The sequence below is a fragment of the Syngnathus floridae genome, chromosome 1 (assembly GCF_059516105.1).
Source record: "Syngnathus floridae isolate MCC-2025c chromosome 1, RoL_Sflo_1.0, whole genome shotgun sequence".
Classification (NCBI taxonomy): Eukaryota; Metazoa; Chordata; class Actinopteri; order Syngnathiformes; family Syngnathidae; genus Syngnathus; species Syngnathus floridae.
Window position 1 is genome coordinate 19,122,462 of NC_142413.1, and position 14,803 is coordinate 19,137,264.

The window sequence follows — 14,803 nt, forward strand, 5'->3', positions numbered from 1 at the left end:
AGGATGATTATTCAATTATTTTCTTTCCTGCTCAAAATGAATGCTTTTTGTTTGGTCTACAATATTGCATCCCGGATGATTTATGCTGTGCGAAACACAAAACTGTGAGCCCATGCTGCTATCTTCTGGCCATAGACTGTAATTAAACTGCGGCAGCCTTACCAAATAGATATTTCATGTCTCTCTCAACCCTATGTTTATCTTCTGTTACTTGCGTTTATAGTTTGAGAACAAGTTGACTATAAGTACACTTTCGTAGACCTACATCTTTTTTCAAAAAAAGAGCACAAAAAAATGCCCAGATGTTTTTTTATTTACACGTGCAAGTGGGAGGTACAATCTCCCTTGTGCAATTACCTCATCACCAAATTCAAACTTTAGGGACCATTATTTTTTTGGACGAAAACATACATAATTGAATGTAAAACAACCACTGCAATGCTTTGTATCCTAACATGAGTCATATTGTGAGCCAATACAAAAAATCCACACACAACATATTTAGAATATGAACTATGGGGATAGTGTTAACATGAAAAGTTGTAATCTTAATTATAAAAGCTTGTTTAGCTCACCAGTTACACTTGAGACATCACAAAGCCAAAAATATTTAGAAGAAAAAAAAAAAATCACTGCTGCAGGCTTGGGTACAAAGTGCGACAACAAATCTGTGCTGTCTTAACAAAATAGAACAAAAATGAATTTAGTATGAAGCTGCACCATGGAAACAAGGACAGCTTGACAACTTCAATCTCATGTCAAGGCTGACAATGGAACCTCGATGACATTTTGATGCATGCCAATGCTACTAAAATAAGTCATTGTACATTAATTTATGGCTTGTGAGGGATATTGAACATTTTCCCCATGTATTTGATCCTATTGGAAGAAATGGACTAGATAGAGTGCAAGGCTGCAGTCCACTGGAAGTAGTAACAGTGCGGTCATATCTAATACTATCAACTGATACTACATTGGGGAGGGGGTTGGGAGGGTCTGCCGAGGGACGAAGGAAGGCAGGGAAGCACATGTCTGACAGATGTAATTGTTGTGCGTCTGGTCAGAAGCTTGACGGTGTTAAGACATTCATGTCCCGGGGTTTGAGTTTGTGTGGCCGTGGCTGCTTGGGGTCCACGCCAGCAATTTCAATTTTGGGGGGCATGAAGCTGGTAGTGTCCCCCACAGTGAGGCTGTCTTGGCCACCGGTGCCTGCTATGGTGGACGACTTCTGCAGGCCAAAGTAGGACTGAAGTGAAAAGCCTGCAAGGAAGGCACAGACCTGAGCCTCGATGCCACCAAGGTATATCCAGTTCCTTTAAAACTGTCATTCACAATTTTTTTTTTATCCCTAGTACCACACAAAACTTGCTCTCCAAGTACCACCATGTCCAATAAGCACACTCTTAAAAACTGAAATTTTAAAATGTACTTATAGTATCAGCAATGTTAGTCGGGTTTGTTTGCACTAATTTGCAGCATAGAATGTTGAGGATGGATAAAAACTGATTTCATTACATAAAAGCAAATGTACATGAAAATGAAAAAATGAATGAAAAGCAGAGAATAAATCAGATATTGTCTTATGCCTAATTCACACCGGGTGCGGAACGGCTGCGGTGCGGTCTTCTCCGGAACGCCGCAAGGAATAGAAAGCATTGATGTCGACGAGTCAATTCATATTGGTTGCGGTGCGCCAGCGGAACGTCGTCGCCGTTCATTCGCTGACCGCAAGCCTTCTATTTTATCCAGATGCCTGCGTATTTTCATGAAGCTGAAGAAATTACACGGCTCAGACAGGAAATCGGTCGTCAGCGTACGAGGTGGATCCGGTATATTTAAAAATAAATCCCTTCTGCTTTGTTTTGTTTTAATTCATGAAAACATCATATATCTACAACCTACAGACCTGCCAAAAGCGTATCAATGTGAACGAAAGGTTGGCTGTTGTTAACACGTTTGTTACCGCGTGAACTCAATTCTTCAGCGTGGAAATACCTGGTGCATGGTTTCTTCAATGTTAATAACAGTGTTGTGCACCCGTCCAAAACTCCCTCACCTGTGTTGGGTTCAGAGCCTGGGTGAGTGGGGGACTTCTGCACCACTGAGCGAGTTCCAAAGAAGCTCCACGTGTCCTCTCCTCCTTGGTTTCCTCCCATGTCGGCTGTATGGTTAGGACTGTTGGAATCTAATGGTGTGAGAAAGGGCGCAGGACTCCGCTGGAACCAGCTCCTACAATCCCGCCAAGACACAGTGTGAGTTGGGAACACATGACTGTGGCAAATCATTGAAGCAGGGAGCCAATTTTAGACACAAATAACGTGGTCCATCAACGGAACACAATGTGAAGAACGTGCAGCCTACCTGCGAGTGACAGCCGGTGATGCAAGGGGGCTGACGCACGGTGTGACTGAGGGGGTGACCGAGGGGGTGACGCAGGGGGTGACGCAGGGGGTCCCACTTGGAGTGGATTGTGCTGATGTTGTAAGCCTGTCGTCCTTCAAGTCCCCAATTGACATTCTCAGCTTCTGCAAGACAGAAAAAGCAACGAGAAAGCAAAACCATTTAATCAAGAGAATGTAAGCTTCAGTAAGCTAAGATTTTTGTTTTTTGGGTCGCAACATTGAATGTACATGTGACAAGCAACTACTACTACTGATATTTGTGACAGATTTGTCAGTAACACAAACCATTGAGCCCAACACAAAAAAACGAATGAATACAAAAACAAAGGGCCTTAAAGCTTTTGACAAGTTGCTAACAACCAAAGGGCGTTAAAACTCATCAGTACTAATCATGTGTTGCGGCCCAGGCAGAATGTTGACGAGCATGGAGGATGAAAATGAGCAGGCGTCACATTAATTGGACCTGCCAACTAGGTTAATTCTAACTGGTTAATTTAGCATGGTGGGTAATAGTTGCATACCACCATTTCTCCATTAAATTCAGGCACTTCACCACTGAAGTTGGTGTAGTGCATCGCTCACATTTCACATTCTGAACATTTAAGAGACGATGCATTGAAGTTAAAGTGGAAGTGAGGTTTTAGTAGACTGGCGTTGTGAACCGGTTGGGGCCGGTTAGACAACACACTATGTATATTTTTCACGACAGCTGCACACGATGTTTAACGAAAGCGAAAGTGTTTTCATTTTACCCTAACAACAAAACTTTATTCTACATAAAATCTGCAAACGGGTGAACACAAAGCGAGATCAATATTTAGGTTAGACGCATTTATCGCATAGCAACATGCTATTGGTACACGGCAAGCTAGCTAATCGTGCTACATACATATCAACTGAACATAGCAAAATTATCAAAACGGCCTGACTTACTTTACGACAACATCTCTCAGTTAGACTTGTGAATTCCCCCAAAATTGACAAATTCGGACAAATATGTAATTTAGACGCCGTGTGGTCTCCATGCTAACGTTAGTTAGCACCGAAGACCACGGTGCGGCTTCCTTGCTGCGTCCGAAGAAAACTCTCCTTGCTTGATTTAAAAATGCAATCTGGGCCTACCTTTTTATAATGATGTTTCTTTGGCGTTCCCTGACGTTCGCCGTCTTTTTTTCGTCCATGATTCAAAGGAGGAACGACACAAACGTACGCAATAGGCCTTTAGTTGTTGCTGTTGACGTGAGCTCGTGAGGGGATCGTGCCACTCATATCAGTGGTTGCTTAGCAACGACCCTTTTACATAATGTGTTTACCAGGACTCTGCTACCTGTTTTTCTTTTCTTTTCTTTTTTTTTTAGCTTGTGGTAACTCCACCCCTTACAGTAAAATACTCTATATTCTCATTGTATATCAAATAGCAATAACGTAAATGGTGGTGTGCATTAGATTGATCACCATACACTTCCGGACAGAATGAGATCTTATGGACCAAATACTGTGTAATAATACTGGTAAACACCAGATTTTCATCAGATATTTCTTTTTGTGGCTCCCAATAGATTTTGGAAGCTGATTAAAAAAATGTCATGACAATTAGGTTTTGACACATTTTCCTTTTTTGTGTTGCAGATTTTACCATGCGTTTTTATATACACTGTACCTACTATATTTCAGGAAAAAAATGCCCTTGTTACTGAACCTAAACCCATGTCACTATATTATTATTATTATCATCATCATCATCATTATTATTGCCTCTAATAAGGTTCAATTTTAATTTTTGAGATTGTTATCAAAGTTTTTAGGTATGTTTCAATCAATTCCACACTGTTCAATAATGATGGCAAGAAAAAAATATAAATACAAGGTCAAATCCATTGCTTTTGGGTTGTTGTCAGATGTCTTCCAAATGGTCTTTCATTGATTTGTAATATAATATGAAAGCTCCAATTCTAAAACGAGCTAGATGTCTGTTGTCTAGATCCCTATTATAAACCTATTTGTGTCAAAATTGGTAAAGAATTATGATATATCAGAATCATTGCCGAGCCATATATATCGATATATATATATATATATATATATATATATATATATATATATATATATATATATATATATATATATATATATATATATATAGGAGTAGATAAATAGATTAGATAGATATTTCCCCTTAAAAAGAAAACGTTTCAACCGCAGACTATGTGGAATTTTGCTCCTCATGTACCTTAATAAATTATAGAAACACAGTCTGCTACAGTGAATTCCTATACCTATATCTGTTGGTGTCCATTAAAAGTGATTGTTGTCCTTTTTTTACTTGTATAGTTCATCAGACTTAACAGCTGATCTCCTTTTCATACTCACGGGATGTGCGCCATCAGCCAGTCGGCGAAAGCGAGTCTCCTCAGCAGACAGGCCCTTGTGGGGGGTATAGCCAGTGTCAGTCAGTCCTGCCTGGTGCTCAAAACTTTGGAGGTTCTCTTGGGTCTGCTCTGTGAGAGGGGAGGCATATGACAGCTTGCTGAGCTGGCAGCATGTGCTCATTCATAAACTATTTGACAAGTTGGGGGCAAGTGCACTGACGTTGGCCGCGTTACGGCACATACTGTACACACTACACAACAATAATAGCATTGAGCAGAAGAGCTTTTCAGTTCTGTGTTTACAAAAATCAAAGAGCTTATGTTGGGTCGAAAACTTCAGAGGGGCGTCAACTGTTTTAGTTTGTGACAATATAGAAGTGAACTATATGTACTGAGTGTCAAGCTGCATGTTAAGATTTCATCTCAGTTGATATGTGGAATTTAAAAAAATTCAACACAATTAAAAATTATATTTACAGGCGGTCCTTGGTTTATGATGCATTTACATTCTTATGGTAGTGATATAACCCGAGTTCGTACCTAAATGGGAACACGCCGTAGTCTCGCTGATCTATGCTAATACAATAGCAAAGTCACAATTAAAGTATTTTTTGCATAAAACACCCTTCCAGTCCATAAATGTAAAACAATTCAAGATTTGTCACCTTGAAATGTAATAATTATATGGAATATGTGTATGAAAAGCACATCCAGGCCATAAATATAAAGTAATCAAATTGAAAAACAATAAGCAGTAACTGAGTATGCACACAGCATTGTGCCGCATGACAACGTATTTTCCACGTCAAACACTGCTTGGAACCTCAAAATGTCAACTATGTAAATTGAGGACCCCCTGTACACACTTTTGACTAAACGGACTATGAATCAAAAACCAATCACAAGTTGAACAGTAAGAAAAGAGCTGTCTGTCACTTACTTATGGTGAGAGAGCTCATGAAAGAGCTGGCTTTGGCTTTCACAACACGGAGTGGGAACTTGGCTGGCTCCAATCCCGCAGTCATCATCTTTCCACTCTTCTCACTTTCCTAAATGCAGTTACATAAGCAAATCAAATGTGCACCAGCATACACAAAACCTGTGAGTGAAGCTCACAGTGATTCCAAAGTACAGTGGTGCCTTGAGACACAAGTTGATTTGTTTCTGAGACCATGCCTGTACCTGAAATAGCAATGTGTTTTTGATATGGTACTCTATATTATACTTTGTAAACAAATTAAAGAACTCATTAATGAAACAGTTTGCATCACAATTAATTCCTTGCAGTGTCTTTAGGTGTGCGTGACTTGGTCACAAGGGCAGTATAGAATAGTCATAGAAACAAATGAGGAAGCGTTTCACAACTTCTATAAGTGTGATGCACAAATAGTCATTTTTTTAAATACATGCATGTGAGCATTATTATATTCTTTGTGTGTTGGTTTGAGGTCAAATATCGGTTGCTTAGAGTTATAACGCCACAAAATATTTGTTATCCTTTCAATGGTATGAGTTAGCATTAGGCTTTAATGCAAAGTTATGTGGTTGTTTTAATACACAACGTACAATTCTATTTGTTTTATATTTAGCTTGACAGAGGCCACGCTTAAAAGCATGGAATAGTCCCTTTGCCCACGCACAGGCCAAGAGTGCATACCAACAAAAGTCATTGATGACCCCTGGGTGGCCCGCGGCGTGTATAAGAGCCCGTGAAGTCGGGTCACTCGTATCTCAAGGCATCGCTGTAGTTACATTTATAGAAGAACTGTGAAGGACCTCTGCAGTCTTCCTAAACCTGTGGTTTGGAACGACGGGGTCCATCCATAAGCTGTTGACAGCAAAGTCCGCAGGTGGGGAATGCATCGGGATATCCATTTGGTCGTCGTAGCACATATTGTGCCGGGTCAGTCCAATGGGATACGAAAGCGCACCCAAGACGCCAGACGACGATCCAGATTCTAGAGCTGATGCATGGATGGAGTAAGTAAAATATTGCAATTTATTTTGTGCCAATATTTCTAGATCTGCTCAATGAGGTCAAAAGCAACAAAGTTTCCAGTAGTTCGTATCAGTCATGATCAACTTTATATGTAGATATGTACTCAATGCCTTAATTTCTTTCTAATTGTCCTCATTAGGGTCAAGTGTGAGGGCAACACCCTGGACTGTTTACGTCCAATCGCAGGGCACATATAGACAAACAACCATTGATAATCACATTCACGTCTTATATTAAACTATCATAAATGTTTTTAGAATGCGGTACAAAAACAAAGCACTCAAAGAAAAGCCACACAAATACAGGAATAACATGCAAATGCCATACAGGAAGGCCGTAACCAAGATTCGAACCCTGAACCTGAAAACTGTGAGACATATGTGCTAACCACTATCCTGCTACTCATTTCAGTATATACAAATTGTCCAACATTGTGTTTGTCATTAATTTTCACACACATCAAGTTCCTCATTCCTCATATACCTGGCATGTCTCCCTGTCTTGACGCCATTCAGCCACCCGGTCAGGAGGGTTCACCGCCGATCTCTCTGCGAGGTACACTTTTCTTCAAGTCCAGATGTGTATCCACTCGTATAAAGTTTGTCTAGATTCCAATTCTGCCCAAGGTCACAAATGTAAGTTCAGATGAATACAAAAACAGCTTTCGCTAGCTTTATAGGTCATTGAAAAAACACACCATACAGACCTGCTTGTCTGACTGCAGACTGCATATAGTGTCCGGTTTCTGACCACCCTCTAAATAGAGCAAGAGAGAAGATAGGGAGGTGGGGGCGAGGGGGGAGGGGGGGGGAGAGAGAGAGAGAGAGAGAGAGAGAGAGAGAGAGAGAGAGAGAGAGAGAGAGAGAGAGAGAGAGAGAGAGAGAGAGAGAGAGAGAGAGAATTCATGTCATTCTCATCTTTGATATTCTAGAGTCGAGTTCTTGCTTAAGCCTGATACCAGATATGGCTCAAAAGGCAAGTCCTAACTCAAAACCGCTTGTCCTCACGGGGAGCCTATCCCAGCAGTCATCGGGCAGTAGGCGGGGACACCCTGAACCGGTTGCCAGCCAATCGCAGGGCACACAGAGGCGAACAACCATCCACACTCACACCTAGGGGCAATTTGGAGTGCTCAATCACCCTACTGCAAGTTTTTGGGATGTGGTAGAAAACTGGAGTGCCCCTAGAAAACCCACGCGGGCACAGGGAGAACATGCAAACTCCACACAGGGAGGGCCGGAGGTGGAATCAAACCCGCACCCTCCTAACTGTGAGGCGGACGTGCTAACCAATGCGTCACCGTGCTGCCCTAGAGCAAGCACTTTTTAAAAAAAAAATTCACGTTTTATTTGTGTGAACTTTTCATTTCAACATTGTGGAAATCTACCGTTATTATTCTCAATCGCTAAATAAGTAAGAAATAGTTTACATGTCGATGTAATAATTTTTCCTACATATTCATAACAAATCAGTTTTTCCTACATATCAATAACAATATCTAGACCAGTTAGAAAAGACGTATGTGTCAGCTGTCAGATTGAGCAGGAAAACAAATCTGAATATTAAATGTGATATCCGAAGCGCTAGAATTAGACAAAATTGACGGACGACTTTCTGTCATCGTTGGACCGCTTGGTTTCGTTGTCTGCATGCATGCAAAACGCCCATTACTAATTTCCTTTCAACAGCGTATCTTGCACACGAAAATTATGCAATCACTCACCCCAACCAGCCAGTAGTCCTTCACTGCTTGAAATATTATCTGGCTACCTTTATGTCACAACAGAATCAACAAAACAGCAGTATGTTTGCTCGTCCATGACTTTTGGACATGCCTCCAAATGTCCCTCTCCATGCCCGAGGTCACAGCGTTCACGGTGACGCAGGATCCCTTAGCGCAACACTCGGAAATGACAGTGGCAAAACTTTAGCCTAGCCTAGCTTTCCGCTGGCCAATAGATGAGCTGTCAGCTGCCAACTGGAAACAAAATTATACAATGCCAATCAAATATCGAATTGACAGGTTTTTATGTCAAAAGTACAGATAGTAACGTTTTGTTATTTTAAAGATGAACCTTCGGACCGAATTTTCAATTTTGTTCTGTTGCTACAATTTGACAAATGAAATGAACCCTACAATGGTAATGAAATATTCCAGAAGTTCACATGACGTCATAACTTTTACTTTTTTTCGTACCAACCACCAGATGGTACTGTTGCACGACGCAAGCGTTCTCTCAAAAAAGTTTATTTTTATTTTCAAGATGATTTTCATGCATACATACATATGTATGTATGTATGTATGTATGCATACATACATACATACATACATACATACATACATACATACATACATACATACATACATACATACATACATACATACTAAAAGTCTTTACTGTATAGTAAAGTAAGATGGGATGAGTGAATAAATATGAACAGAGCTTATAGTTTTTTCTTTTTTATTAAAAAAAAGTCATTACTTGTGCAAAAACATTCATCATTGTATCTTAATACATACATACATAAGTATTATGTTTCTTCAAGTATACATCATGAATGTGATTGAAAAAATAGCATTGAAGCAATTCACAGTTTTGCCACTTTTGTTCCAGGTAAGTGATTATCTTCTGTGAAGCTTTTGAGACCTTGGTGTGCTGCTGCTTGGGGTGGAACTGACCTCGCATTGGCTTTACTTCTTCTAAATATGAAATACAAGGGACACATTCCAACAAATTTAATTTTGGTGAACCTTTGATGTTTGCTGAGATGATTCCCAGAAGTACTCACAGATTTCAGGTTTGCAAGGAGGCGGGGCACTGCTTTACTCTTCAAGCAGAAAGATGAGCCATTTCGTGTGCTGACACTGTGAAAGTATACAGTACAGGTGAGAAACCAATATTTAAAGTCATGCACACTTAAACTTTACATGAGTTTGTATTACTTTGTGGCTGCACTCCATCTGGGATTATTTTCTCATTACTTTTAAATATTTTATACCTAAAACAAAGTCCTTAAAAAATTCAAAACTTTGATAACATCTTACACTATCTCCACTTTGTTGCAGAAGGCGGATGCTGGGTGAATTGTGATGTCTTTTATTTCATACTTTTGGGCAAACGACTTCACATCATCTCGACACAGACAACTCTGTGATTTAGTGACTAGAGGGATGACAAGAAAATAACATTTTAGCCATTCATTCTAGTTGCTTCAACACAGCTTCACAAGACTTCTGATGCATTCTGTTTTCTGAATTATTAACAAGGAAAATAAGCGTTGGAACTTACGTTGAGCTGCACACACGTAGATGGCGATAGCCAGGAGAAAAAGAACTTTGATAGTGCGGCACATGGCTGGTCCTCTGTTGGGTCAAGGATATGCTAGCTAAAGACGAGGAGGATCAAATACTGTCTGAGTGAAAGTGCCACCGCGCATCTCCTTTTAAACTTGCACACATCCCACAGACTTCCTGTATACAATGGGGGTTGGGGGATGAGGTGCTCGAATGGAAAGCAAAAGTTGCAAATCACAAGGAAAAAAATCTATCTATCTATCTATCTATCTATCTATCTATCTATCTATCTATCTATCTATCTATCTATCTATCTATCTATCTATCTATCTATCTATCTATCTATCTATCTATCTATCTATCTATCTATCTATCTATCTATCTATCTATCTATCTATCTATCTATCTATCTATCTATCTATCTATCTATCTATCTATCTATCTATCTATCATGTTTTGGATTACATATGGTATGGCTGAATTCAAAAGGATCATGCCATGAGTTTTGTTGTCATATTACAATGTAAATGAAATTGTCAGTAGGTTACTGTTAATGTGGCATCTATCTATCTATCTATCTATCTATCTATCTATCTATCTATCTATCTATCTATCTATCTATCTATCTATCTATCTATCTATCTATCTATCTATCTATCTATCTATCTATCTATCTATCTATCTATCTATCTATCTATCTATCTATCTATCTATCTATCTATCTATCTATCTATCTATCGATCGATCGATCGATCGATCGATCGATCGATCGATCTATCTATCTATCTATCTATCTATCTATCTATCTATCTATCTATCTATCTATCTATCTATCTATCTATCTATCTATCTATCTATCTATCTATCTATCTATCTGTCTGTCTGTCTGTCTGTCTGTCTGTCTATCTATCTATCTATCTATCTATCTCTCTCTCTCTCTCTCTCTCTCTCTGTCCGTCCGTCCGTCCGTCCGTCCGTCCATCATCCATCCATCCATCCATCCATCCATCCATCCATCCATCCATCCATCCATCCATCCATCCATCCATCCATCCATCCATCCATCCATCCATCCATCCATCCATCCATCCATCCATCCATCTATCTATCTATCTATCTATCTATCTATCTATCTATCTATCTATCTATCTATCAATCATGTTTTGGATTACATATGGTATGGCTGAATTCAAGAGGATCATGCCATGAGTTTTGTTGTCATATTACAATGTAAGGTCAGTAGGTTACTGTTAATGTGGCAATTCCTTCAAAGATAAGATATTCCTTCAAAGATAAGATATTTCCCCCCCAACCCCCCCCCCACAATTTAATGTATATCTCATGGAATGATTCGGTTCATTTTGATGCATTTGCATCTTTTAAATGAAACTGCTTAACAGTATAATTAGATTTCTTAATTTGTGCAGATTGCTACGGAAATATATTGCTCGTCAAAGTGAGCTGTAAAACGTTTTGCTCTGACCAACCAATTTCGGACAGGAAAATGCTGATTCCATTGTGGTGCAGCACAATGGTCCCATTGCACAGACATGAGGAGTCGTTTCAAATAAAACGATGGCCTGACATCAACAGTTTCACTTACAGTTCCTTTTTTTTTTCCCCCCCCAGGCTCTTCTGGAGAAAGGGGAAATTCCATTCAGGACTTCTTTTGTGTGGTCTACCGCTAAATCGCATTCGTTGTCTACTCAGAGGATTCATCAGAAAAGAAAGTGTTTCATGAAAAAGTGATGTATGAAGAGGAATAGTACATTAAATATTGGTGATGCAAGTTTTCTGAGTTATAGTCCAATTATTGGCATGGGCCAATATTTGATTGTGACAGAATATAATCAGCAAACGAGCAAAAGTGCTGTATAAAAATCACAGCGGTAAAATATTTCCTTTTTCGATATATTTGCCTCAGATTCACTTGTTTCTCACAAGGCCCTCAAACAAGAAATCATCTGCAAAATTAAAGCTATTTCAGAATTTTTTCTAAAGATTCAAGCTATTTACTTCATTAGTAGGCCTACCGATGCACTCATGTCTTTTAAATCCAAACCAATTTTTCTGGCTAACCATTTCATGTACTATATAAATATGGCTTGTTACTCTGTTATTTGGGAGGAATAGAAAGGTCAGCTCCTCTGTGGCACAGAAACCAACAAGGCCTTTGTGGTTATCGCATACTGACAATCATGACGAATGGAATTTTTTTTGCAGAAATAAGTGTGAGACAAAGTGAAGAATAGCCTTGATATTTCCCTTTTCACACATGGTGGGGGTGTAAAGGAACGAAAGCACATATTAGCACCATCTTCCTTCTAGCCTTGTGTGGTTGCACTTCTCAAGTAAGTGGTTAATTCACAGAAATGCTGTGGCTTTGGTATACGTTGAAATGAAGATAATTTGCATGAATAACTTGGACAATGTGTGTGGCTCCACTGTGACCTCTCGTTATTCAACTAACAAAATAATCATTATACCAAATACAAATATAAATACAAAATACAAATATAATATATATAATATATAATATAATATAATAATAATATAATATAATATATAATAATATAAATACAAATAAAAATACAAATACCATGCTTTGCTTTATACTATTCTTGTATAAACTTCACATATTCTCGTTCCAGAAGAAGCTCTCCGGAAAATCAAAGGGAGGTGGTCTCTGTTTCTCCATTAATGAACGTTGGTGTACCGATGTAATGGTGTTGAAAGAGTTTTGCAGCCCTCTCCTAGAAACACTTTTCATAAACTGCCGGCCGTTCTATTCACCACGGAAGTTCTCCTCGATCGTCATGGCGGCTGTTTACATTCCACCACACGCACGTGCGAGTGAAGCCACGCAGATGCTGGCTGACCAGGTGACAGACATGGAGAAACTTCTACCAAATTCACTAATCATTGTTCTGGGTGATCTTAACAGGGCGAACTTCGCACACGAACTCCCCAGATACAGACAGCACATAACGTGTCCCACCAGAAGGGCACAGACACTGGACCACTGCTACACCGTAATTAAAGATGCATACCACTCTGTGGCTCGTGCAGCTTTAGGACTCTCGGACCACTGTCTAGTTCATCTGATCCCTGCCTACAGACAGAAACTAAAAACTTCTAAGCCTGTGGTGAGGACTGTAAGAAAGTGGACAGTGGAGTCAAGGCAGGACTTCCAAGCCTGCTTTGACTGCACCAATTGGAGAGTTTTTGAAGCTGCAAATTCAGACTTGCATGAACTCACTGACACTGTCACATCATACATCAGTTTTTGTGAGGATCTGTGTGTGCAGACTAAGACCTTCTGCACGTACAACAACGACAAACCTTGGTTTACACCGAACCTTAGGAGGCTGCGCAAAGTCAAGGAGGAGGCCTACAGGAGCGGCGACCGGGACCTGTTCAAGCAGACCAGAAACACACTGAACCGAGAGGTCAGGAAAGCCAGGAGGTGTGACAGGGAGAGCCTGGAGAGACACCTCTCTGCCAATCCTGATCCCTCAACAGTGTGGAAAGGCCTGCAGAGCATCACGGGCTTCAAGAAACGAAACCCCCGTCCTGTGGAGAGCCCAAGGCTCGCTAACCAGCTAAACAGGTTCTACTGCAGGTTTGATCGGTCCTCCCACACAACGGGACCTCCTGCAGCACAATCCACATACTCACCTCCCCCCACAACTGCTCTGTCCACACCTCCATCACCGTGGTCACCGACTCTCTCTCTTGCAGAGGCCGCGCCCGCACTCCAGATTCGCGAGGAGGAAATGCGCGGAGATAAAAGATCAGGAAGGCACCGGGCCTAGACGGCGTGTCACCTTCCTGCTTGAAAGTCTGCGCTTTGCACGGATCTTCAACCGTTCCCTGGAGCTGTGTGAGGTGCCCTCGTGCTTCAAGAGCTCCACCATCGTTCCAGTGGCCAAGAAGCCCGCCATCACAGGTCTGAATGACTATAGACCTGTTGCACTGACATCTGTGGTCATGAAATCTTTCGAGAGGTTAGTGCTGAACCACCTGAAGGATGTCACGGGCCCCCTGCTGGACCCCCTCCAGTTTGCCTACCGGGCAAACAGGTCGGTGGATGATGCGGTCAACATGGGTCTGCACTACATCCTGCAACACCTGGACACCCCAGGAAAGTACGCCAGGATCCTGTTTGTGGACTTCAGCTTGGCGTTCAACACCATCGCTCCTGACATCCTCCAACAGAAGCTCATCCAGCTCGCGGTGCCTGCCTCCACCTGTCAGTGGATCACCAGCTTCCTGACCAACAGGAGACAGCGTGTGAGGCTGGGGAGCATCACATCTGACACTCTGACTACCAACACTGGAGCCCCTCAGGGGTGCGTCCTCTCCCCACTGCTCTTTTCCCTCTACACCACATATGTCAGAGTCAAGGCCCGCGGGCCACATCCGGCCCGCGAGAAGGTTTTTTACGGCCCCTGGGATGATCTTGATTTATTATTAGAACCGGCCCGCAGACCGCAGCAAGCCGGCAACCCGCAGATCTTTTACAAGCACCAATACTACATTTCCCACAATGCAACGGTGACGCACCGAGCAGTACGCTGCTTCATTTCAGTGTTTATTATTAGCACAGCAGTCGTCAGCATAACTGTAAAATTAACTTTCAGATACCATCAAAAATGGCAAAAAGGAAGGTGGACACTGAGAACCGGGGGTTTCAAACAAGGTGGGAGTCGGAGTATATGTTCACGGAGGTAGCAG

General features: G+C 41.0%; 1 protein-coding gene and 1 long non-coding RNA gene across 3 annotated transcripts; both read right to left on the bottom strand.

Moving 5' to 3' along the window:
• Window positions 1-295: 295 nt before the first annotated feature.
• Window positions 296-8,656, bottom strand: LOC148404444 (putative monooxygenase p33MONOX). 2 transcript variants are annotated; one of them, XM_088382532.1, is made up of 9 exons: window positions 8,494-8,656; window positions 7,477-7,526; window positions 7,254-7,374; window positions 6,548-6,735; window positions 5,712-5,820; window positions 4,773-4,900; window positions 2,362-2,525; window positions 2,057-2,229; window positions 296-1,260 (listed from the first exon to the last, which is right to left on the bottom strand). In XM_088382532.1, the coding sequence occupies exons 3-9, from the start codon at window positions 7,279-7,281 to the stop codon at window positions 1,061-1,063; spliced, it is 990 nt and encodes a 329-aa protein (XP_088238658.1). In that variant the 5' UTR covers window positions 7,282-7,374; window positions 7,477-7,526; window positions 8,494-8,656; the 3' UTR covers window positions 296-1,060. The 2 variants fall into 2 exon arrangements, with proteins under 2 accessions (XP_088238658.1, XP_088238648.1); XM_088382522.1 differs by having other exon boundaries at window positions 7,254-7,387.
• Window positions 8,657-9,216: 560 nt separating this feature from the next.
• Window positions 9,217-10,362, bottom strand: LOC148404445 (uncharacterized). Its single transcript, XR_015859763.1, has 4 exons — window positions 10,062-10,362; window positions 9,818-9,935; window positions 9,562-9,637; window positions 9,217-9,472 (listed from the first exon to the last, which is right to left on the bottom strand). It is a non-coding gene; the product is annotated as an uncharacterized LOC148404445 (long non-coding RNA).
• Between the last annotated feature and the right edge of the window lie 4,441 nt (window positions 10,363-14,803).